This window comes from Vipera berus (assembly GCF_964194415.1).
Source record: "Vipera berus genome assembly, chromosome: Z".
NCBI classification, from domain to species: domain Eukaryota; kingdom Metazoa; phylum Chordata; class Lepidosauria; order Squamata; family Viperidae; genus Vipera; species Vipera berus.
This window is the reverse complement of record NC_138205.1, coordinates 42057046-42084168: the sequence shown is the minus strand read 5'-3', so window position 1 is coordinate 42084168 and position 27123 is coordinate 42057046. Positions and strand designations below refer to the sequence as shown.

The following is a 27123-nucleotide window of genomic DNA, read 5'->3' as shown; positions in this document are numbered from 1 at the left end:
AGGGCTTGCCGCAAAGAAGAGGGAGTCAAGTTATTCTCCAGAGTGCCTGAAGGCAGGACAAGAAGCAACAGATGGAAACTAACCAAGGAGAGAAGCAACCTGGAACTAAGGAGAAACTTCCTGACTGTTAGAACAATTAACCAGTGGAACAACCTGCCTCCAGAAGCTGTGAATGCTCCAATATTGGAAGTTTTTAAGAAGAGACTGGACAGCCATTTGTCTGAAATTATATCAGGTTTCCTGTCTGAGCAGGGGGGTTGGACTAGATGACCTCCAAGATCCCTTCCTCCTCCTCATTATTATTATTATTATATTACATAATATGTGGATTTTGAGTAGGTGATCTGATAATTAACAACTCTTGTTAAGCTTCCTTCCTTCCTTTCTCTCTCTCTTTCTCTCTCTTTCTTTCCTCCTGCATCTCAAAGAGGGGGACAATATTTGTAGCTCAGGGTTGAAATGAGGGGTCCTTGGTGCTTTTGGAGCAGTGATGATGCTTCATATTTAGGGTAATGAAATGTCTGCATGAAAATAAGCAAGTTCAGAGAGCACCAAGGACCCCTCATATGTATGTATGTATGTAAATATCAGATCTCCATTCCCATCTTCTTTGGTTAAGCTTAATGATAACTCAGTTATGTCTAAACACAGTTTGATTTCAGGCTTTCTAATTTGCAGCCTAACTATGGCTAAATAGTCTTATGATTATTACACTTTAATTAGCCTTTGCCAATAAACAATAGCAAGCAATGTATGACAAAAACATGGCTGTATAACTTTTTTTTCCTTTAAATAAATATTTCCTTCAAAAACTTTTTGAACAATTTTAGTGCTCCAGTTGCAAAATCAGCACCAGGTTTTTAAAAAGTATAATTGATAAAAAATAGTTGCCTCTAATAGATTCAGTAAAGTTATCAAACTATTCTAAAATGGCCCCAGATTTGCCGATATCCAAATATTTCCCCATTATCTGATATTGATGTCACACATCTTACAGCCACTGAGAGCTGTAAAGTGTAGGCTGTAAAATTTGGGCATAATTAGTACACAAATCTATGAGAGGCTCCAGATACCCTGATTTCATACTGTTTTCTGTGATGTCTCAGTCAGACCACTTCTGTATATTTCAAGCTAAAAACATGCTTCTGGTTTTTCCATAGAAGTGCTGATTTTCTAAAATTAAACAGGATTTCACTACCACATTCTCTGTTCCTTTAACACAGAAGCATACGTACAGCTCCATGGAAACACTGGCAAATTACATGGCTACTTGAAAAAAACTTCAAGATTTTTACTAATTTTAGACTGTCATAAATTGTACTAAAACTTGATGCTTTTGCTTTGATATTAAAATACAGAAGAGAGTTCCTAGACTTTGAAACTTCTATTTGCCATTATTTAATACAGTTTTAGCACTTAAACAGCCAATTTGTTGTAATACTATTTCTAGTACAGTTTTTAAAAGCAACCAGTACTTAACACACAGTATTTTAGTAATTCTTCTAGTATTATGTAAAATAGACTAAATGTTATATCTAAACTTATTTGAAATTGCAAATCCAAAGAGTCAACCCTATTGACTCCTGAACAGCATGAAGAGAGCAAAAGGCTTCAGGTAAATATGTTATAGAGACATACATATATCCTATCCAACCAATGAAGAACTTAGGGCCTAGAGGATTGTCCACCCATAGTTTAATTTAAGGATGGGTAGCACAACGCACTGCCTTATCATCTTAGCAAAAATCATCTCTAGTATAACTAAATAACTCATGAGGATTACTTTCATAGAAATCCTTGCCCATTCACATACCTGAGGATAATTCATAGTCTCTACGGTGCTATCATATGCTGAACGAAGAGAGGCAAAGTTGATCAGCACATCCACTTCTGGGTGTTTCTTCATGGCGTCTGCCATATTCTTGTATACAGGAATGAGTATCTCTTTGTGACCCCAGTAAAATTTTTGTCTGTGGTCACCTCTGTCCAAAATAAGTATATGCCAATATTAATGTCTTGGCTAGAGACGTACACAGTGCCTCATTTATTAGTACAGGCATGGGGCTTTACTGCAGTACATTTACCTAAGTCAATAACTGCCTCACTTTTTGGTGGAGCAACAGATAGATGGAAATTTCTCCTCAACCCTGCTTTAAGCCTACTCACTGAAAACAGTATCTCCCAGAACTGTTATCTAAATTAGGCAATAATTATTTTTTTCAGTATTCTGAATATTGATTGAATGACAGTATATCATCATAGTATACTGATAATTAATAATCAGATGGCTTACATCAAGAATTATAGCAACCAGAGAGGTGGCAGAAATTTAATGTAATTGTTTGCAAATCTTTCTTGTTTACAGACAGTATTGATAATTGATGCTGCTGGTGACTTTAATTCACCCTTGGATCCAGTAATGGATCAGAGTAATTAAAAAATGTTTTGAAAATTTGAGACACTCTCTATATAAACATATAGGAATTTAAATAGTTGGCATATGAAAATGAACCACCCATTCTTAACATTTTTTAAATTACATAATGACATTTGGATAATATGCAAGAAATTCCAAATAAAGAATTGGATTACCCTTCATTATAACATTTTAAGGTTTCAATGAGGCCAGGCGAGTTGTAATTATAAATCTGTTAGTCCAATAAAAAAGTTGTTTTTATATTTGCTGGATTCTCCAATGAGTATATGTAAAAAATTGAATACTATCCTTCCTAGGTTAGAGATCGAATACATTTGAAGATATTTTTGTACACGTTTTGTTGTGCCACTTGGTAGTTCCTGTATGGTTAGACTTTTTTACTATGATGGTCTGAGTTCTTGGAAGGAAAATGCAGTTTATAGATGTTAATGTATGCTTAAATTATACCTCCCAAATCTGGAACTTCTCTTTTTTTTTGAGGAGCTTTGGATGTATAATGCTTGGACTGTTTCTAAAAGGGTAATTATGTTTAGACATGTGAACACCAGATTTGAAGGGGAGTTTAGTTACATTTGTCAACTCTTAGCTTTTGAATGGTTTCTTATTGATGAAAAGATACATGTTTCTGTGTGGTCAAGAGTCATTTTTTTATTTAAAAATTGAGGTGCGGTTATTTGCATAAAGGTATAATTACTATTCTTGTATCATAAATGATATTTTGATTTCCCCCCGTTTCTTCTATTTTTACTTTCATGTCATAGTCTTGTGTATATTTTATGACAGTTTGCATAATCTAATTATAGTAAAAGGTAAAGGTAAAGGTTCCCCTGCACATGCGTGCTAGTGGTTTCCAATTCTAGAGGCCGGTGCTCATTTCCGTTTCAAAGCCAAAGAACCAGCGCTTGTCCGAGGACATCTCCTTGGTCATGTGGCCGGCATGACTAGACGCCAAAGGCGCACGGAACGCTGTTACCTTCCCACCGTAGTGGTCCCTATTTTTCTACTTGCATTTTTACGTGCTTTTGAACTGCTAGGTTGGCAGAAGCTGGGACGAGTAACAGGCGCTCACTCTGTTATGCGGCACTCGGGATTCGACCCGCCAAATTGCCGACCATCTGATCGACAAGCTCAGCGTCCTAACCCACTGAGCCACCGCGTCCCTTTTAATCTAATTATATACATATACATATATATATTTGTTGAATTGCTTTTGAAAGTTTTATTTTATCTTTTATTTTCATCTATAGCATTTAAGAAAATTAGTAGCATTATTATTTTAAAAAAGAATGGAATCTTATATGAGCAGAAAGAAGCAAGGTAGCCTGAGAGGAGCATGTGATGAACCTACGTGAATGGATAAACCATGGCAGCCACTGAAGGCTCATCCCTTGAGCAGACGTAATCAAAATCCAGCATGCCTTGCACAGCCCGAGTCTGCATTCCCCACACAATTGCCTTTGTGTGACGACTGAATAAAGTTGTAGCTTTGCCTGCAAACAGAAAAGGAATAGATGATTATAAGGTGGCCAAAAACAAGACTGGTCAGTCACTACTCCCTGCATTAAAGGGAATGAGCCAGCATACCAGCCATTCGTATGAAGCAAAGCACTTGAAATGAAGCAGCCAGATAGCTTTTTGTTTCATATCATCTACAAACCTATAGGTAAATTTATCATTCTTGGCACTATAACAGGGCTTAAATAATAAGAGACGTTGGCATGAGCAAATAGGAGAGGCGGCAGCTGTTCATGCAAACAAGAGCATATCTGTATACTATTAAAACTCTCATGTTTAGTTGTTTACCTCGTTAGCCCAAAGTATTGTAGTAAACATCACAATTGTTGACTCTGTTATCGTAAATAATTGTGTAAAAAAAATCCAGGACTTATTGCTCCTGTGGAATTGAAAGTTCCATGATGTTCAGCCAGTTTTATTTGCAAAGTTGTGACCATTGCAGCCTCCCTGTACTCATATGGCCATGATTTCTGATATTTTCTGTCAGCTACCCACAAATAAAGTCAATGGAAAAGTCAGCAGGAAGTCGGAAATCACTCTGACTCCCAAGGCTTTTTGCCTACCCTTGGCCTTTCCATTTATATGTTTAGGGAAGTTAATATTGGCTTATTATTGAAATTCATTTGCCATACAATTATTTTTCTACTTGCTACATACTCTTCTTAGATGATCATAGGACTATTCAGCATTAGGTTAAAAAAATATGGTCAGCCTAAAATTTAATGTTTATTCTGGTCACATCAGACTGCACTATCTTTTACTTAATGAATGATCCAGTGGGTCACAGGGCTGTTTGGTCTTCCTTGAAGATATCCTGATCAGGCTGGAAGTCTCATCTAATAACATATACCATAAAATAGCAAGAGCACTTAGACTTATATATCGCTTCATAGTGCTTTACAGCACTTTCTAAGGCTGAGTGGTTTACAGAGTCAGCATATTGTCCCCAATAATCTGGATCCTCATTTTACCAACCTCTGAAAGCTTAGTCAACTTTGAGCCCTTCAGGATCGAATTCCAGACAGTGGGAAGAATTAGCCGGCAATACTGCATTCTAACCACTGCGCCACCAAAGACAATGTGAATTACTTTCCAAAGGAAGATGTTTTTAAAACTAAGCTTTAAAAAGTCCATATTAGACAGTTTCTATAAATCAAAGCACCTTTCTAGGAAGTGATAAATCAACAGAACTTATGTTTTTAGTGTGCAATGTGTAAGTAAACTATCAAATACCTGAGACAGTGGCATAAGGAAATTGTTCACTATTGAAGAATGCTACCAAACCACAACCAAATGCACTCACACTAGCATCACCTGCTTAGTAGCATTACAAAAAGGGCTTGAACAACATTCACATACACACAGAATAGCACAAAACTTTTAGAACTACACAATCCACTACAAACACTCAAATAGGGTGGAACTGAAATGGGTATTTGATTATTTATCATAGATAAAAATATTAAACTACTAGGAGAAGCTCTTTCCATTCCAATAATCTCCAGAAAATTAGGTTTTAATTTCCGTCAATCCAGACAATGACCATATGATTGCCTGAATTTAACAAGAAAAAGCTGAAAAAGAAGGTATGTTTTTCTGCTATATCCAGTTACATGCTTGATACAATCCTCATCAGGATTGCCTGTGGAGTAGGAGTAATCATCTTTTACTGCCTAGGGTTTCTATGCACAAAGTGCCAACAGGTTGATACACCTGGAATTAATCAAGTATCTAAACTGTAAGAGAAGCAATGGCAGAATCTGGAGGTGGAATTAAAAGAGTGATCAGCCTACAATTCCTATGTAGCTACATCCAAAATAAGTCCAATCTCACTTGAATTTCACTACCTTTATCTAACTTCAAGCAGGCGATAACCATTAATTAAGAAGATTCCTGTGCGTAGGCATGATTAGCAATAAAACAGTTTTACTGGACTTTCACATGATCTTTCAGAGTAAAGCTGCTCTAGGGTTTGCTATTGTGAATCTCAAGAAGGGAGGAAAAGAAATCTATATTTATACTGTGTGTATTTTCCATTGAGAAACCTATGGTATTCTTTGGGTGTACCTTTGGGATGGACTAGTTTGGGATATCTGGTTTAGTTATCTTCCAGATATGAGGACTTCAACTGTAAATACTCTCCAGCCAGTAATTCCATTGCTAAGAATCTAGCGATTGGTCGACACAACTAGATAATGCCTAGTTTAGTTAAGACATGCTGGACTATTACCAACTTTGTTTCTATAATTTATAGGCCATTCAACTCCCAACTTTGGCTGGCTTATAATTAAAAAGTAAAAGAAAAAAGGCAACAAAAGAGAAAAGATTGGGACTGAGGCTATTCTCCTGCTCATGGGAGAATGGGAGTGAAGAGGGATGTAGCTTAATGTCTGTATTTAAGAGTACTGAGAGTCAAAAGGCAGAGGGGAAGTAATAATTCTGGTTTTTCCATTTTTTTCTATTTTATTTCATTTCCTTTACATTTATTGTACTGGAATTTTTTAATAAAATTATTTTAAAAGGGCAGGTTTAAAATACCAATTGAGAATATTTGTAGCTCAGAGTTGAAATGAGGGATCCTTGGTGCTCTCTGAGCTTGCTTGTTTTCTTGCAGGCATTTCATTACTCTAACTAGGTAACATCATCAGTGCTAGTAAAGAGTGGTGTCTGCTGTCTGTTTACATTCTGGGGTCTTGCTTGTCTGTGTGGGTGGAGGTGGTCTTAGGGATTCTTTGGTTGGGCTGTTTAATAATGGCTCTGTGGCAGTTTTTTGATTAGAGTATTGCTTACTTGATCGTTGGTCTGAAGATGACCTTGGAGTTAATCTATGCTGATCTCAGTGCTGATTATTGGAAGTGCTGGAGTCTTTTTTTCTTTTGGGCTGGTTGTCTCTTTTGCATAATCAATAGATGTTGTTAATTATGTATCTATTGATAGCTGATTTGCCAGGCTTCTAGAAATTCTCTGGCATTTTTGGATTTAGCCTGGTCTAGGATTTTCACATTTTCCCAGTTGAAACTATGGTTAAATCTGTCTACATGCTGTGAAATTAAAGAATTTTTGTCATGCCTTTTGACTGCCAGTTGGTGTTCATGGATGTGTTCTGCCAGTCTTCTACCTGTTTGTCCTACATAGTAGTTGTTGCTGTTTTTACACTGTATGTTGTTGATGATTCCTGTTTTTTCTTCTGGGGTTGCTGGGTCTTTGGGCTTACTTAGGATGTTTTGAAGGGCTTTAGTTGGCTTATGTGCTACGCTGATTCCATGTGGCTGTAGTAGTCTATTTGCAGTTTCTGAAATATTCTTGATGTATGGCAGTGTAATTCTTTTTAGGCTTTGTGTTGGTTGTCCTGTATTGGGTTGAGTGGTCAGGGACGTTTTGATGAAGTTATGTGGGTATCCATTTTGTTGGAATGTGCTGTACAGATGCTCCATTTCCTTTTTCTGCTGTTCTGGGTTGCTGCAGTAAGTTTGGGTTCGTTTAAATAATAATACCAGTAGGTTTAAAATAATAGGAGGCATTGCAGGAGTAGTCTTTTTGACAGAACTAGCCAATTGGTAGGTAGAAAAGGCCCCCACTAAAATTAGAGATCCCATTGTGAAAAAGTGTCACTGGAAGCAGAACAGAGATTCAGTAAGATTTAGTAGCAATTGGTGTCAAGAAGCTGTGTTGGGTCCTTCATAAATTTAAACATAAAAATGGGAAATGGGGGAGGGGGAAGTGCCTTAAAAAGCCCTATTCTAGGGGAAAAGGAGGATAGAAATTAACCAAGGCTTACTGCAGAATTTTGCAAGAATATAAACAGCAGAAATAATACAAGCTAACCAAAAACCCAAACACACAGGAAACTCATTAAATAGAACTGCAGAAGCAGCTGATAGCAAGGCTGGACACGCTAAGGTAGTGGTCGGTAGTCCTACCTTGAACAGGTCTTGGAGATGGGGTTGTATCTGTTAAAGAGAGAATCAGTTTTGCAAGAAATTCGACAATTGTTCCTGGGTTTTGGCTCACATTATGTTTAGGGAGAGTTTGAGCAGATTTATTTTAGAGTTAGTGTAGTGGCTTTCAAACAATGCATTCCCCAAACTTACAGCTCTGGAATCTCACTGGAGGAAGGGGAAGGGAAAAGGTTATTCAATGGAAACACTGATTAATAATGACTCAAAAGGGGAAGATTGTTTCATTATGACTTTTTTTAAAAGTAATACCACCTCAAAGGGTCAGTAACAGAGACTCACAGGAAGATTAAGAGAACCATTCCTTCCAAAAGCACAGGATCGGCATTGAGGAACTACTACAATAGCCATGGAAATGGTAAATCCTGCCTGAACCTACATATCCTGACACATGCAATAGCAGTTGTTATGAATGCAGCTCTACACAGGTAGTCCTCGATTTACAACAGGTTATTTAGTGACTGTTCAAAGTTACAATGACACTGAAAAAAGTGACATGACTATTTTTCACTTATAACTGCTGTAGCATCCTCATGGTCATTTGATCAAAATTCAGATGCTTGGAAACTGGTTCATATTTATGAGGGTTGACAATGTCCCCAGGGGTCATGTGATCAAATTTTGCAACCTTCTGACAAGCAGAGTCAATGGGGAAGCCAGTTTCACTTAACAACTATGTTACTAATTTAACAGCTGCAATGATTCACTTAACAACAGTGGCAAGAAAAGTCATTAAATGAGGCAAAATTCACTCAACAAATGTTTCACTTAGCAACATAAATTTTGGGCTCAATTGTGGTCGTAAGTCAAGGACTACCTATACAAAGCTTATGCATACTTGTATGATGTGCTTCCAGGCAAATGGGGAGGCATGTAGGCATTTAGAGACCTTTCATCCACACCCACCCCAAATTCATTGTTTTCAAAACCATAATCTTATGTCTCACTGCTGTAGTTAGACTATAAGGCAAATGAAGAACATTTGCAGAACAAACGAAAAAGCCCAACCCAAATTATTAGCAAAACGCAGAGATCTCATAGTAGACGGGTAGAATTCCTTGATAGACAAAATATTCCTTGAAAATAGAACACTTTTGTCTTCCCAAGGATGTGTACATTTTAGGATGCTAGTTTTCCTGCATTCTGGCAATTTTTCCACAAAAAATAAGTGAATGAAGAACAAAGGAATTTACAGGTGCAAGGATTTTTGTAGCATCACAAACCCTTCAAAGCATTTTCTCAATGCTCAATTTTTTAAAAAACATTTTTAAATTTCTTCATTATTATTTTTCTTTATTTTGAAAGCCTACACATATTGCTGACATATACTAATATTTTATAATTGGAAACTGTAGATTCCTTTATATGTTAGGATATTCCCTAGTGCTAATCTATTTGGCCTCCTCTTCATATCTCTAATTAGCTGCCCAAAATCCACATGAAGGGCTTGATGAGCGCCAGAGAGAACATTAGGTACTGAGGCCAAAAATGTTCTGGGAATAAACCCAAAAGGATTGCAGACAAATGGCAAGGTGTCCCTGCAACAGCACTCAAAGAGAAAAAGGACATGAGCTTACCAGAAGGTACTGTGTGCTTGGCTTTCTTAGCTGGAGCCAATTCATCAGATTTGCCTTCAGAAAATGATGCAGTTCTGCTTGGTGCTGGGGTCTGAAGAGGGGTAAAAAGCAAACAAACAGGATTAGCAGAGATGGATGCTGTAAGGATGGGTTGATTGGTATTCTACAAAGCAGGTAAAAGTTCTGGAGAGCAATTTAAAAAGTTTAGGAAGAATGATCGCAACACTGTCTCTTGCACATTTTGATCTATTGAGCTTCTGCAAACAATGGGAATGCAACATCCCACTGCATAGAGCACCAATGTTCCTGAAGGTCATAATGTCCTCCCATTATTTAAACTGGACTCTATTTCCTAGAATCCAGGCACAGACTGAATAAGACTGCAAGCAGGAAGATAGGCCACATCAGCACAGAAGGCCAAAGAAGACACTTACAGAGGAGCTGCCACTGGCATTAAGGAGGAAGTTTGCAGTGTGGGCAGCAGTAGGTGGCTGGTTTGGAATGGGCCGGTGCCCCAGTGCCATACCAACAATGGCAGTCATGTGAGTCTCCGTACCAAAGACATGGATGGGAATGCCAGTAGTTTTTCCTAAGTGCAAAGAGAACAGAAGTGGATTAGCCTATTGTTAAGGTTTATCCTGGAAAGTTAGTGAGGAAAAAGTGCAAATGTACAAAATAATCAGTAAATTCTGCTGGGTAATGAAGTTGCAAGGATGAAAGTGGCAATTTAAACAGACTAGCAATTAAAAGCTTCAGTAACCCAGATGGCAGTAATGGAAGTATCCTCCAAGCCATCTTTCATATATAGCCCGCTTGCTTAGTTAAATATATTCAGTGTTTGAACATTGCTTTCAAAACTGCCCAAGGTTCTTTGGGTGATTTGGTCAGAGCTGTCTCCCTGCACTCTGCCTAATCAACATGGCTGAAATTCATATTCAAATCCAGGCGAATGCAAAACCTTCAGTTCACTGAAGAATGAATAAAAGGGAGCCAACCAGTTAATGCCCCAGCAACAACTGATTTTTAAATAGTCCTATTTTTGAACTGAGCAAATGCTGGAGGAGCTGCTAGCTTAAGCACACAGGAACCAACAGAAATAACATTATTATTGCTCGTTCCACTCCAGTCTGAAAGAGATTTTGCAATGTTCTAGTCATTTGGGAAAGAAAGTTGAAGAGCTGTTATTCCTCATTTTGGCTTACATATGAGAAAGAGGCACAAATTTTTATTTCAGCTATTATCTCAGCCTTTCTGGAGGGGAGTGGGGGCCCACTATAAATTCAAACAATCACTGGGCATCCTTACCTACTTCCCCCATGACACGCAAGCCTTCCTGGTAATTGGGGCCACCTCTCCTCACGAAAATCCTGACTTCATGCTCCTTGAGAGGGCCTTGATAATCTCTAATCGCCCTAACAATACCCTGTAAAAATTTGTTTTTTTTAAAAAAAACATACATATAGATACTCTAACATCAAAAAACAACTCAGCAATTTCACAGAGCAATATTTGGTAGGGAACTGTAGCATTTGCTGTTTTGTTGTCTGGGACTGAAAGAACCAGAGCAACACATTAGAAAAGTTAATTTCCAAACAAACCATTTTTGTATTTCCTTAATTACATATTTTAATTGATAATGCAGGTAAGTTAATGCCTGCATATTTATTATTACCTAAAGCAACACTGATGCCTAAAATGCCAGATAGTGGATACAAATTCAAGCCTCTCATCTTAACATTGTGCTTTTAACTTTAGCTTGGTCATTTTTTGATATGGGGTAGTGAGAATTTCTTAGAGTCTCAAACAAAGAAAGCTTGAATCAAATGCAAGAATGCTGTGAATAAGAGAATAAAGCTTTCTGAAGAATAACGCTTGTCAAAAATTGAATTTAGTGAATTTGCTGAAATCTATCTTTGGACCAGGAAGTCATGCTTTGAGCAGCTACAGTTGGCTTTCAAAAATCTAAATTGGGTTTTCTCCCTAACTTTGCAAAATTAAAAAAAACAACCCAGATGTGAACAAATTAGCAAGAGAGATTTATTTATAGTTGGTAAATCACAGGTATTCAGTATACTGAAATATTGCTTTGAAGTTGGACAATGCCTGGACTTGAAGATATAGACAAACATTTTACATCAATATTTTTAGATTTAGATTATATTTTTTTATCCTGCCTTTATTAGTTTTATAAGTAAGTCAAGAGGGAACATACTTAGGTACTCCTTTCTCCTCTAATCTTCCTTACAACAACAACCCTGAGAAGTGGGTTGGGCTGAGACAATGACTAATTCAAAGTCACGTAGCTGGCTTTCAAATTAAGGCAGGACTAGAACTCAGTCTCCTGGTTTCTAAGTCTGGTGCCTTAACCACTAGACCCGGAGTAGGCAACCTCAGCTCTTTTATGACTCATGGACTGTCAGCTGTGCTGACTCGGGAATTCTGGGAGTTGAAGTCCATAAGTCATAAAAGAGGCAAGGTTGCCTACCCCCGCACTAGACCAAACTAGGTCTTGTTTTTATTCTTATTCTTATTCTCCAATTAACATCATGAATTGCACTTTATAGCAATCTCATTTGACTATGAATAAATAAGGAACTCACTGGAATTTGTTAGAAATAAACCTACCGGTAACAAAAATGACATCATATTAAGGAAAAACTGGTATTGCTTTCTGTTAAAAAATTTCTATTTTGATTTGATCTGATATTATACTATCATTTTCTCCCTATTACTTTTCTCCCTTGACTGACTTTGTTATATATCAATGCTAATCATCGTATGTAATTTGCCAGTTATGTTAGCTCTACTGATCAATTGTTACATAATTCTTTCAATTTTAATTCTTTATTTTTAATTCTTAATTCTATTACCTTCCAGTTAAAAGGTATGGTCTGGCCTAGAACAACTCATTTGTTTTGTGCCAAGAAAAATATTTGAGCTGAATATATTTATGAGTTATTTACCGAAAGGAGAATGTATAACTAAGAAAGTCAATTAAACAGCATAAGAGCAAAGAAATTTGTAAAGTTTGGTTCATTTATAATAATTATGATATATGTCTTTATTTCATTATGACTTGTCACCAGTTTGCTCATTATTATAATAGAATTTAAACTGCACTTTGCTTTTCGGTTCTATATAGGTTCAACTATCACTTCCTATGCATTCATGGGGGCAACCCAGGATAAAGAAGATAAAAGAACCAAATAACAAAAGTGAAGTTGTGGATATCAATACTAGGTACTGCACTGAATGTCAAATAGCCTGGTTCCATTTCTTGTGTTTTGGCCCAAAAACTATCCAAGTTCCCTAAAATTAGACTTGCTTCTGTCTTCAGTTCAGGGTTGAAAGAAATTCCAAAGGTGAATGCATCTTCCCAAACCGTACATCCAAATGGCCGTTAACAGGCTCTATGTCGGCATCTTTTTTTACCTTAAAAGTGGCAGCTACATTGGTAAAATTAGCAATGCTTCCTCCAATGATTAGAATTTTGCCTTGCAAAGAGAAGGAAAAAGTAAAAGTTTAAAACAAGAGAAAAGATTTGGCAAGAATATATAAATATATAATCAGGTCTACAGCCATTTAGAAGCAGGCAACTGCACTCAGAAATGTAATAATAGCTCATTTTAAGCAATTATCAATACTTCTCAAACAGCTTAAAGACTGTTCGAAGTCACAAGTGACCTGAAAAAAAGGGATTTATAACCCAGATTCAAAGTTCTGATAGTTGGGCCCCTCAGGTCATGTGACCAAACTTTTGGGGCTTGGCAACACAGCATGACTCTTTTACGACAGCTTTGCTGAAAACTGGCACTTACTTCCAGTTTTTGGCAAAACCATCCCCATAGTCAACTATTGGTTTGCTTAACCATTGTGGCGTTTGTTTAATGACTGTATTGTTTAACAACCACCACAAAAAAGATTGTAAAATCAGGTCAGTCATGTGATGAACTCATTTTTCACCTGTTACGACATAAGATTGTGTTGGATAGGCTGCATTACGGTCATACGTTGAGGACTACCTGAATTTATATCTTTCCCAAATCAATTCTAAATCCCTGAAGATACTGAGAGAGAAATGGATTATCTCAGACTCTGCATCAAGAGAACTTGGTAGAGGAAAGCCGCTCTCGCATCCCATTCCACTGATTTCTTTCTAACATGTCTTCCATTTCTACATATGTGCTAGCCTCCCTTCTTTTTTCTCTCCTGTTTTTATACTTCCCCTTGACTCTCATTACATCCAGCCTGTTATCCTCTTTAATCTATTTCTTGGTCCTCCCATGGTTATCCTGCACTTGCACATCCATGTCACTTCAGAGCATCAGACAGCAGCATGGGGCTTGGAGGAATCGTGGCTCCTGTATTCATTCTAATAACAGAGCAGATCTCTGGCCAAAGGACATGCAGAATTAAAGGAACAAAGGATGCCTGCATCTTCCAATTTGACCTTTACCTTCCGGGTGTTTTTCTCGTGTCATGAGGGAGAGGATGGTCTTGGCATAATCATAGGTCTGCTGCTCACTAGGAGCTCCAGAATATTCGCCGTAGTTGGCTAATTCATTCACCCCACCAAGGTCACAAATGGTGTCACTAAATGGAATGCACATGGGGTGTTAAAAGGCATAAACTGCATAAGCCCTCATGAAAACTAAAGCAACTACTAAACTAGCTGCAGAAACAAGAGCATCAGCTAACTCAAGCAATTCTTCAGAGTTAGAGTACAGCAGTATTGATGTTTTGTTAAATATTTACACAGCCAATCTTTCTAACAGATCTAGAGATACTTTCTCCCACATAAAATGTCTGTTAGGGAAAACCATGGCAGAAATGTACTTTACTTCCTAAGCATCAGACCATGAAAAACATTAATGTCTGCTCACTGAGCTCTAGAAACTAAGCTTTTGAAAACACTCATATGCACCTTTGCTAAAAATAAGCTTTTAAAAGCAATAGAAAGAGAGCAAAGATTATCCTGATGCTTTCTGGACCAAATGTCCAGGTATAAATGTCCTAACTCTCTTTCCCCCGCCCCATAGTAAAAAGCTATTAGCAGTCACACATTTATCCAAGTTCCAGCTAACCATTTTTTAGGTGTCAACAGTACCTAAATATTTAAAATAATGTGCTACAGAGCAAGTTCCACACATATTCCCAAAGCTGTGATCCCAGCATTTCTTCCTGACAATGCTTAACAGGATGAAAGTAAATGGTGACACTTAAACCCTGGCTGCTGGATTCAGGAAGAATTATGTATTCAACAATATGTAACCCTGCTGAGGTTTTGGCACACAAAAGGGTAGCAAACAGCTACCTGCTACAGCTATTGGACTGGATCACAATCTGCACTAAAGTAGTGGCAGCCAGATCATTTCCACCAAAACCTGGTACCTGTATACCACAGAGGCACCGCCTCCAGCCACCATGGTCCAGATTCTGCCACTGGGGTTCAAGATGGTCAATTTTAAGCTGGCTCCACTCTTGGCATCGAGGTCAGCAATATAGGCTTCCTGCAGACATATAATTTGAATATCATTTGAATCAAAATGTTCAAGGAGCAGAATTACATTTAAAGTTCTTCTTGTAACAAGACTAAACAAGAGATCAAAATCATCTTTGTAAAGATACAGGAAACTAATTTAGAGAATCTTCAACTCTTAATGCCAATTCAATTGCCAAGATTCTATAGGAAAAGCCAAGACTCTGAAATCTAGTGGTATAGTAGCAGATTTTTTAAAAGGTTTTTGCAAAAATAAAGAGTTAAAATAAATGTAGTAGTTCCCAGCAAAGCCATCAGGATTCATTTTGCTCCTATAAACTCCCTGTCCACAAAAAAAAGGTCTGAAAATGTTGTCACCGGTCATTCCAGTTTCAATCATTCTATTTTTTTAAAAAAAAGTTTGGTACAAAAAGGTTGGCCATTCTTGTTGAACAGATATGTGCAAATGCTCAATCAACTTCCTCCGGCCTCATGATCCTGTACTAGATTAAGTGGGGGTTCAATCAGTTGCAAGGGAACAAACAAGAAGCATTGATTGGTTAACTATGTGATAAACAGTCTTGCACTGCTTTCACCACATTTAAGATGGATTATGCAGAAAGACTGAGTGAATCCCTCCAGCACCATTCCATTAATATATGCCCTAGGGATGGGACTGGCTCTTTTCTTCAAATATATAGCTCTGTCTGTCTTCAGCCCTCTCCCTGGACACTTACATCTATGAACAGAGAAACAAATATTAAAAATCACTGAGGCCATAATTCTAATTTTTGCACTATTGTTATAGATCCTAAAACAAGCCTTGTCACCATGATGATTTTATATAGAAGGAAGATTTGGAAATTAAGAAAACAAAGGTATTTCAAAACCATCTTGAAGCTTCTAATACAAACATATTAATAAAGTAGATAAAGGGAACCAGATAACTTGTGATTCAAAAGCAATCACAACTATCCTTGGCAAATAGTGGACAAAAAGTAAAAAATACGGACAATAGAATCTAATGAATTGTTGTGGATATAAAACCACAACAAATGGAGTGGCTCACAGATAGATATGTGTCCTCAGAGCAATTAAAAAAAGAAATGGATTAAATACATTTTTGATTATGGATAAACAGCTAAATAAATAAAACAATTAATTTTAATTTAGACATATGTTGAAAGCTTTCCTGGGAAAATGTGATTTGGAATGGCAGAACAGACATTTGAATGATTAAGTGAACATCCCAGATGGTATTATGAGAATGTTGATTTCAGCTCTTCTAGTATGGGGGTTATTTTCATTAAAATTCTAAAATAGTGCAAAGTCTGAGACTTCATTAGTGTCTGGCAAGAAGATGATTCAATGAGGCCAGAATTAAAGCTCATTCATTAAAAGGTTGAACAGAAGGCACTTGCGCTGTTATACACAAGCTGGGAAGAAGGAAGAAAAAGAGCTAAATGGATTTCTCAGTTATATTACAATGTGAATCATTAAAGAGCTTTACAAAAAAAGAGATAAATGATACATTTGCTTGTAACATTCAACCAACTTTTTCTGACACTCAAATTTGGGATGAACAAAAGCAAACCATTTAAAGAATGTTCAGATTTTCAAAGCAGAACCAGTTTATTGGATTCCAGTTCTGCCCGGACAAAAATAATCCATGCACCACAAGTAAGTCATCAGCATGTTTATTAGCCTACCTGAAGAGCCATCAAAAGTATTTCAGAGACATTTTCCATAGTGTGGATTCTAAGACCGCTACCAAGCAATTTTAGTTCAGTTCTGGATTATTTTAATGGTGTTAAAGGATGTTAACTGAGGAAGGCTAAGAGATCTAGTGCCTGGTCAAATATGTTTGTAATTAATCTCCCTCTCAAAGTGTCTGTAATGGAATGTATTTGGTCATCATTCCTCTTATCTTTTCAATACATGCATGTAAGAAGGTTAGTCTGAGAAGATAGTACCCGGTGCAAGATCACTGCATGAGTTTCATAGTTGAATGATGATTAGATGGTGATAGTTTAACCATTTACTTCAAGCATTTCAATATACTCAAACACTTCAGAAACTTTAATTCTTCAATCCCACAGAGGAATGTTTTTACTTGCCTCTGGATAAGCCTCCCTTCCAAAGGGAGGAGGGAATTCCACATCACCCCATTTCACTTTGCAGACGTAATCAGCTGTTGCATCAATTTTTGCAGCCAGGTCTAGTACGTAAACACCATCTGAAGTTACAACTGTATAGGGAGAAGAAACAAAAAGCAAGTTAGAATGAAATGTTCCCTAGCCACTGCTGAAGTGCCTAATTTCAGGCTCTTGCCTACTGTAAACTCATTCACTGGACGTTTACCAATTAAGTATTTGGATGATTCATGCCCATGAGACATAAGGCTGTTTTCCTCAATCTGGCCCATGGTTTAGACGTACTGAAAATTTCCTAACACATCTGGAGAACTTCAGCTTGAGAATGCAAGAAAGCACTATCAAATAAGTGAAGTACATTTACAAATTAAAACTAAAGCAGATTTTCCTTGTCACCCAAAGCAAAATGTCAGCCTATCTAGATATTGCATGGAAAGAACAGAGATTCTTGTGGACTTTGCTCAATCCAGATTGCTAGGAGAATTAAACAGATTTGTATTTTCCAAAATAATAAATGATTCAGATTCTAGATTTTTTATTTTTCTGTTTTATGGCAGGCTTCTCAAACTGACATCAACAAAATATTAATTTTAACATAAATGAATGAGGACGTAATTCAAAGGTTTTTCTTTAGCTATGAACACAGTAGACTTCCGGACTTATCAGAAATAGACTGAAACAACTACCTTTAATAAAGAAAGACAAATAAAAATATACAAATGTACACTGACCAACACTCTCTTTGAGTCCTTGTACAAGATTCACAAAATATTTTTATTATTGTATAAGTAAATTTCTCAGAATGCGGTAATGTGTTTTGGCACACAGTATTGGAATTACAGGAACAGCATCTGCTAACTAATTTGAATTATGTGATCACACCATCACATCTAGTTGGGCTAAAGCTGAATCATAAAAAACAGACATCTGTGATGAGTTCTTTACCATTGTTGCTGAACATTCTGTCTGCTAAAGTTTGACGATCATAATTAATCTCTGAAGTCATTGTTTTATATGAAGAACCTCAAACATTGATCGATGGGTATTTTTACATTTTCTCTTCCTGAAGCAACACAATATAAATTACTTCAATAACAAGACTATGTGGCAATATATTCACTGTTTTATAGCAGAGGCTTCACTTTCATCTTCATTTTCTATTCCAGCAAACTAAAAAAGAAACCCATCAGAAACTGAAAAATCCAGAATTAAATATATTCATCTTCCACAAAAATAAAATAACACATTACCTAGTGGATTGATTTCCAGATATGTAAAATATAAATCTTCATAAAGGTTGAAGAGGCCAAAGATGAAGCTTGCCAAGATGCTACATAAAGATAGTACAAGATATACAGTAATAAATTGCACAAATCAAACAATTTGCCATATTATGTAGATTTATCTCAATTCAGTCTGCCTTTGGACTATCTGAGGCTCAATGACTGACTTGGATGAGTCAGCCAGTGTCCTTGATTGTCCCTGAAGTTGCATTACCATAGTTTCTATTTTAAATGGGATGAAAAGGACATTGCAAATGAAAATACACAGACACAAATATAATTCAAAGCATTATATAAATGAGAAAATCTTATTAAATGTGTTTTGAAGGCTTGCAAAGTATTTTAAAGTTTTAGGCAAAATGGAGGAGCATTGGCTGGTTGAGCAACTGTGGTATTACTTCCTTAAATTAACTGCCAGCGATGGCACCTAGGGAAACTAAAAACTAGGAAATTGGCAATCCCACAAAACATATTTGCATTTTTGTTTTTGATTTTTTTTCTTCACAATTTGGCACTCAATTTGGGTTCTTATTCATCCATTTAGTTCACCATATTAACAGACATGGGCCATCCTCACCTTCTGGTCTGCATGATGGCTAGCCCCTATGTCTTCTTTGATCCTACAAGAGGTAGCCATGCAGCTTTGACCCAAAGAACCATAGCCAGATTGGCCAAAGCTTGCAGTACCCTTTCTCAGTAGCTTGTCTACTTTAGAATAGGATGGCATAATGTGGCTATTGAATGAGATTAGGCATGGCCACCAGGAAAAAAAAACTCCTCAGCATCTCTCTTACAGCCTTTTGGGGAAGATAATGAGGCAAGTATGTTAAATGCAGTTACCTAAGGTGCTAGGTACAATTTCAAGCACTGAGATTCAATGACCTATGTTTTTCTTTTTGGGAAGGACTCAGCCAGCCTTGCCCTGAGATGTAAGAGGCTTGACAACTGATTGCTGGATGACTGGTGTCTATATAAACTGGCAAAGTCCAGGAAAAAAAATGTAGAATCTAGGCATTTGGGAATATTTCTTCATTAAATCCTGCCTTCTCTCTTCTGTCAGATAGGTAGGACTGAAAGATAAAGATTGACCCAATATGACTTGTGCCATGGTTGAATAGAAACTTGATCCAGTCCCAACCCAACATACCAGGTATACTGATTTGGAGTATAGTATCTCTCATTTTCAGCTATAAGTATTTAGATACAGCATGGGATATTAGAAGAAAATGGCCTTGAGATTTCCTCTTTCATAGTAATGAGTCATCCCTTCGTGGATTACTGCCTTGTTGTGGCAAAGGGGCTTGTGTAATTCAATGAAGCTATGAGCTATGCCGTGCAGGGCCACCCAAGATGGACAGGTCATAGCAGAATGTTCTGACAAAATGTGATCTACTGGAGAAGGAAATGGCAACCCACTCCAGTATCTTTGCCATGAAAACCCTATGGACAGTACCAAAAGGAAAAAAGATATGACGCTGGAAGATGAGCCCCTCAGGTTGGAAGGCGTCTAATATGCTACTGGGGAAGAGCAGAGGGCTAGTACTAGTAGTGCCAGAAAGAATGAAGCGACTGGGCCAAAGCCGAAAGGACGCTCAGCTGTGGATGTGTCTGGTGGTGAAAGGAAAGTCCATTGCTGTAAAGATTTTTTCTCCATGGGAACCTGGAATGTAAGAGCCATGAATCAAGGCAAGCTGGACATGGTCAAACAAGAGATGACAAGACTGAACATCGACATCTTAGGAATCAGTGAACTAAAATGGACAGGAATGGGTGAATTTAATTCAGATGACCATCAGGTATACTACTGCGGGCAAGAATCCTTCAGAAGAAATGAAGTAGCCTTCATAGTCAATAAAAGAGTAGGAAAAGCAATACTGGGATACAATCCCCAAAATGACAGAACGATCTCAGTTCGAATCCAAGGCAAACCATTCAATATCACAGTAGTCCAAGTCTATGCCCCAACCACCAGTGCTGAAGAGGATGGAATTGACCGGTTCTATGAAGCCCTACAGCATCTTATAGAACTAACACCAAAAAATGATGTCCTTATCATCATGGGGGAATGGAATGCTAAAGTAGGAAGACAAAAGATAACCGGAATAACAGGCAAGTTTGGCCTTGGAGTGCAAAATGAAGCAGGACACAGGCTGATAGAATTTTGTCAAGAGAATACGATGGTCATAGCAAACACTCTTTTCCAACAACCCAAGAGACGGTTCTACACATGGACATCACCAGACGGTCAACACAGAAATCAGATTGACTATGTGCTCTGCAGCCAAAGATGGAGAAGCTCTATACAGTAAGTAAAAACAAGACCATGAGCTGAGTGTGGCTCAGACCATGAGCTTCTTGTTGCAAAATTTAGACTTAAACTGAAGAAAGTAGGGAAAAGCACTAGGCAACTCAGGTATAAACTAAATCATATCCCTGTTGAATATACAGTAGAGGTGACAAATAGATTTAAGGAATTAGATCTGATAGACAGAGTGACTGAAGAATTATGGACAGAGGTTCGCAACATTGTACAAGAGGTAGCAACTAAAACCATCCCAAAGAAAAAGAAATGCAAGAAAGCAAAATGGCTGTCTGAGGAAGCTTTGCAAATAGCTGAGGAAAGGAGGGAAGCGAAAGGCAAGGGAGAAAAAGAAAGATACGCCCAATTGAATGCAGAATTGCAGAGAATAGCTAGAAGACATAAGAATGCCTTCTTAAATGAACAGTGCAAAGAAATAGAAGAAAACAATAGAATAGGGAGGACCAGAGATCTTTTCAAGAAAAGTGGAGAGATGAAGGGAACATTTCATGCAAAAATGGGCATGATAAAGGACCAAAATGGCAGGGACCTAACAGAGGCAGAAGAGATTAAGAAGAGATGGCAAAATTACACAGAAGAACTATACAAGAATGAGCTTAACCTCCCTGATAACCAAGATGAGGTGGTCACTGACCTTGAGCCAGACATCCTAGAATGTGAAGTGAAGTGGGCCTTAGAAAAACTGAGCAACAATAAAGCTAGTGGAGGTGACAGTATTCCAGCTGAGCTATTCAAAATCTTAAAAGACGATGCAGTAAAAGTGATACACTCAATTTGCCAGCAAATTTGGAAAACTCGACAGGGCCACAAGATTGGAAAAGATCAGTTTACATTCCAATTCCAAAGAAAGGCAGTGCCAAAGAATGTTCAAACTATCGCACCATTGCACTCATTTCACATGCTAGTAAAGTTACGCTTAAAATCCTACAAGCTAGACTCCAGCAGTATGTGGATCGAGAATGACCAGACGTACAGGCAGGATTTCAAAGAGGCAGAGGAACTAGAGATCAAATTGCCAACATACGCTGGATCATGGAGAAAGCTAGGGAGTTCCAGAAAAACATCTACTTCTGCTTCATTGACTATGCTAAAGCCTTTGATTGTGTGGATCACAACAAACTGTGGCAAGTTCTTAAAGAGATGGGAGTACCAGACCATCTGATTTGTCTCTTGAGAAACCTATATGTGGGTCAAGAAGCAACAGTGAGAACTGTGCACGGAACCACTGATTGGTTCAAAATTGGGAAAGGAGTCCGGCAAGGCTATATACTGTCGCCCTGCCTATTTAACTTATATACAGAGCACATCATGAGAAAAGCAGGGCTAGACGAATCAAAAGTTGGAATTAAGATTGCCGGGAGAAATATTAACAACCTAAGATATGCAGATGATACCACTCTAATGGCAGAAAGTGAAGAAGAACTAAAGAGCCTCTTGTTGCGGGTGAAGAAGGAGAGTGCAAAATTTGGGTTGAAACTTAACATTAAGAAAACCAAGATCATGGCATCTGGCCCTCTCAATTCCTGACAATTAGATGGGGAAGAAATGGAGGTAGTGACTGATTTTATTTTCCTGGGCTCCAAGATCACTGTCGATGGGATTGTAGCCAAGAAATTAAAAGACGCTTGCTCCTGGGGAGGAAAGCAATGGAAAATCTAGACAGCATACTAAAAAGCAGAGACATCACCCTGTCAACAAAAGTGTGTATAGTCAAGGCTATGGTTTTGCCAGTTGCAATGTATAGCAGTGAAAGTTGGACCATAAGAAAGGCTGAGCACCAAAGAATTGAGGCCTTTGAACTATGGTGCTGGAGAAGATTCCTGTGAGTCCCTTGGACTGCAAGGCGATCAAACTGGTCAGTCCTAGAGGAGATCAACCCTGATTGCTCTTTAGAAGGCCAGATACTGAAGTTGAAACTCAAATACTTTGGCCACCTAATGAGAAGGAAGGACTCACTGGTGAAGAGCCTAATGCTGGGAAAGATTGAGGGAAATAGAAGAAGGGGACAACAGAGAATGAGGTGGCTGGATGGAGTCACTGAAGCAGTAGGCATGAGCTTCAATGGACTCAGAAGATGGTAGAGGACAGGAAGGACTGGAGGAACATTGTCCATGGGGTCGCGATGGGACGGACACGACTTCGCAGCTAACAACAACAAAGTAATGCATCATAAAGCACTCTCCAGCCATTATTAAAGATATCCCCATTCATCACACAAAACGAGAAGAAAAAAAGATCTTTGGGCTGAGAAGAATGTTTATTGCCCCTGGGTAATTGTAAACCTACAATTCTGCATTACTGGACTATGTTTGGCCTGGTCAGCATAACTGCTACCATAAATCATTCACCAGCAAACATCCACATTCCCTATGAAAGAAAGCAATAGCTCAGAATTACTCTTTCTTGTCCAGTGGAGCGTGCACCAAGAGATGTTTCTTGATATCAGATTCACTCAGCTTGCAGTCCACGTGCACTAGCAACTTCTGGGCTTTGGCATCCACATCACCCACATCCACACCACCCTGGTGGTGAAACAGCACATAGTCTCCTTCACGAGCTGCATAAATACATACATAGAACTCCTCTGTCTGTGAAGAAAACAATGAATTGGTAAGATCTTACTGATTAAAACAGATTGTATTAAATGAATAGATAATCCTTTCTCATATTTCTTTTGCCTCTGGTGTCCTCACCAAGATCTGACCAGCCTTCTTTATTCTACTACCTTCTGCATATAGTTTATTATATAATAACAAAACAGAAGCAAAAATAAATTAATTCAAAGAAAGGAGAATTCTTCATTTAGAATCTATTCACTTAATTATACCTCAGTTAAATTACTATACAGTAAACCAGACTGCCTGAGAATCAGGATTAATCATAGTAAGACAGAGGAAATGCAACTTGTTTTCCTCTTTTCTACAGATTTGTGATGCTACAGTCATCTTAGTCCTATTTCATCATCTCCATTGACTTCCAGGCTGCCTATTAGTATTTAAGAATATTGGTCAACTGAAAGGAGTTTGAAAACTTCAAGATTACGGAAAGGGGACTTTTTCCCCCTCTGTCCTTAGCATGACAAAGCAATTTCTTGATTTTACTGCCCTTCATATGCACACTGAAACATCAATCATCTTTAGTGGCCATATTGGCTAGGACAGGGGTAGGCAACCTTAGCTCTTTTATGACTCGTGGACTTCAACTCCCAGAATTCCTGAGGCAGCCATGGTGGTTTAGGAATTCTGGGAGTTGAAGTCCACGAGTCATAAAAGAGCCAAGGTTGCCTACCCCTGGGCTAGGGAATATATTCCATTGCCTCTGAAAGACAGATTGACAAAAAGACTCCTCCATGAAAATGAGATGCTTGCTATTAAAACATAAGGTTAGTGGGATATGTACCAAAGATATACATATACAATTCTGTTCCATGAGAATTCTGTAAAGACAGCTTTGTAAACAGACCTGTTTATGTGGAACAAAAGGTTCTATCAAAAAGTTCTTTAGGATACCCTTAGCTTTAGCAATCTGTGAAAAAGAAGAACAGATATAATCACATTATGAATTAGCATCCCCTCAAGAGACTACAGTAGGATCTCTGTAATTGTTGGGCTCTTCTGGGTACATGGGGCATTTTGAAAAAAGTACCATGAGAATGATGGTACTGAAACATAAAGGATTACCCTTCTCCCATCATCCCCAAACCCAAATGATAGAAAACACATTCCTCTGTTTTGATTTTGTAACATTGGTTACAATTCAACACAATTATTTTTAATCTGCACGTTTATAACAGAGCTTTCATTTGGTAGTAATCTGTAGAAAAATCCAGTGGTTATGCCTACAGATTACACAGTAAAAACTCCTGACCCAGTGTTTGCCAGTGAAGAATTGGATCCTTGTGTTTTTTACACTATGTGATGTCAAAACTAGTATCAAATCATGGAACACAGTGGAGATACAGATGACCAATGATACCACAGTGATTTTTGTGGAAGATGGCGTGATAATTATGAGGAAAGTATTAATGCCTTGCATCCATGTTTTTTCTATGCAGCAGCCCTGGAAAGCCTGGAAAATTTGTGTTTGGACTGTTAAGACAAGAAGGGTGGTAGTTTGAAAAGGAAGGAGATTCTATATAAAAATTATGCAAATTATGCAAATATCTCTTTGTGCATCTCTTTTTCTCTATATTCCTTTTACCTTTCTTACATTCTGCACTTCTCCTAACCATGAAATTGCTTCCATCCTTCCTTTTCCCACCAACATCCTTATTCCCTTCCTTATCTAAGCAAATCATATTCTCCTCTCAAAACAAAAGCTGTCATAGGGTATTTGGAATACACTAGCCACCTAGAAATGGCCTTATCAACTCCAGTGAAGATCTTAAAGTGGGAGGTGGAAAGTAAATTTCCCATGCCATAGACCTATGGTCATAATGATTCCTACAGGTACTATATGCTAAGGACGTTCTTTATAAAATACAAAATGGTTCAGTGCCAAGTTCTGTTCTCCCAATAGGTTTGGGCATTCATTGATTGATTAATTCATTCATTCATTCACTCCATTTCCTTTCCAAAGATCACTGTCCATATAAAATGATGTGGTTTGCTCAGACGTAAGTAATTACTTACTGTAGTTTCTTTTCCAAGGCGTGGTTTCAGCCAGACTTTCACTTGTTCTAAATTAAGATCCACACCGACCAAGCCAAGTTTGCCGCGTCGTTTTATCAGCTGATCAGGTTTCACGACAAGACGCTAGAATTTTTCAAAGGAAACCCCCAAAATGTAAAACCAATCTTATGGGTAATTATATCAGATGTGTCATAGCTTACATGCTTTTTCAGAAAATTCAGGCACTGTTTCTCCATATGAAGTACTGTAATTTGATGATTTCAGCCATATCAAAGAAGCAATATAAAAAGGGTCAGTTTGATTGATAAACTTTGCAGAAGTAATGTATGTATTTATTTTGGCGACATGTTATACCTTTAGAAAACATCATTGCTACCATGACATTATCCTTACCTCATAAATACAACAATGAAGGCTAGAAAAAAGCATCAGGTACGACAGAATCCCCCTGATTAGCAAGAGCAGTCTTGCACAATGGTAAGACACTTTGTAACTTTTAGACCATTTTCCTATCTGTTTACTTGCAAGTAACTGTCCTCATCACAAACATTAACAGCAGTATACCTAACACTGATGTCAGAACCAGGGATCTGAAAGTATTCTTTCTGTTCCTACTTTTAGGCATCCTATCATTAAATTAAGAACCCTTCCTGTCTCCTGGCAGAACTCCTGATCTTATATCTTCCTTGCTGACACAAGGCAACAACTGAGTCATGTAACTAAGTGCATAGTATTTAATTAGCCATCAATAGAGCTGTCCTCCATCAGCAAGAAAAATGGGACTGTACTGCAGATGCATGCTCCAAATGTGATTAAACTGGATGGAAGCCAGGAGAACAGACAACCCAAAGGAATCAGGGACAAAATGTCTCTGCTTTGCAATTCTGCTTTTACAATAAAGTAATTTGAAAGGAGAAGATTCCCAGAACTTTTCAAAGCAAAAAATGAAAATAAAGAACACCTGCCTTCTGGAACACCATTCTGCCTAAGCGTATATGGCCCCCACCCTGTCCATGTTTAAGGGAGCCTTTAACACCTGGCTGTATCACATGTCCTGGATCAGAATGGGTGGTATTTTTTCTTCTGGGTGATATTCTATTTTTTTTATTCTTTCAATGCTGCATTGTAAGCTTCCCAGAATCATGCAGACTGGGGCAACCTATAAATCAAATCAAATCAAGTAAACAAGCTAGTGAGAGGCATCTAATATGCTACTTTACCCACAGAGGATAAACGATACAATATGATCAATTGGAAAGTAAAATACATCAACTAACCAATCTTTGCTTTATTATAATCAAATCTCTCCACAAAGATGCCAGTATAATAGAGCTCTTTTCTTAAGGACTATGTTTTCTCAAAAGTAACCTGTTAAGGTTGGAGAATTGAATGGAGCTAAAGCAAGAAGGAGCTTTTCTGACACCATTATTTTCTAATACTGCTTTCTCCCTCTATTATTAGACTTCAAAATTTATATTTTGAAGGACATCTGACATTAGGAAGCAGGTGGTCTGTCCCAGATGAAGGTGGTAACTTATCCCCAGGTTCCTCAGCTATCAGGAGCAAGCTTCCCCCAATGGCAATCAACTATGGCTGCAAGCATTTTTTAACGGGAATCTCAGTAGGAATCTCAAGGACAAAGATGATCTTTCACTCTACCTAGCTTGGCCTAGGAACTGGAAATTCAATGATGGTATCTAAAGATTTGTATTGCTGCTTATTAGCCAAATACTTAGACAAAGGCTTTTCTAGGATTTATATATTTCTTTTTT

The 27123-nt window shown here is 37.8% G+C and overlaps 1 protein-coding gene across 2 annotated transcripts in view; it reads right to left on the bottom strand.

Annotated features, from left to right (window-relative positions):
- ACLY (ATP citrate lyase) overlaps positions 1–27123 on the bottom strand; it is a 66494-nt gene that overhangs the window by 18092 nt on the left and 21279 nt on the right. The window contains exons 3-16 of one of the 2 annotated variants that reach the window (XM_081344022.1): positions 25352–25474; positions 24183–24245; positions 23118–23308; positions 18368–18447; positions 17078–17212; positions 14877–14991; positions 13942–14078; positions 12918–12979; positions 10791–10908; positions 9920–10074; positions 9486–9576; positions 7873–7902; positions 3786–3927; positions 1814–1982 (exon numbers count right to left, since the gene is read on the bottom strand). In XM_081344022.1, coding sequence (XP_081200148.1) covers positions 1814–1982; positions 3786–3927; positions 7873–7902; positions 9486–9576; positions 9920–10074; positions 10791–10908; positions 12918–12979; positions 13942–14078; positions 14877–14991; positions 17078–17212; positions 18368–18447; positions 23118–23308; positions 24183–24245; positions 25352–25474 — 1611 coding nt within the window. The remainder of the gene's footprint in view (positions 1–1813; positions 1983–3785; positions 3928–7872; positions 7903–9485; positions 9577–9919; positions 10075–10790; positions 10909–12917; positions 12980–13941; positions 14079–14876; positions 14992–17077; positions 17213–18367; positions 18448–23117; positions 23309–24182; positions 24246–25351; positions 25475–27123) is intronic. The other variant, XM_081344023.1, reaches the window with a different exon arrangement.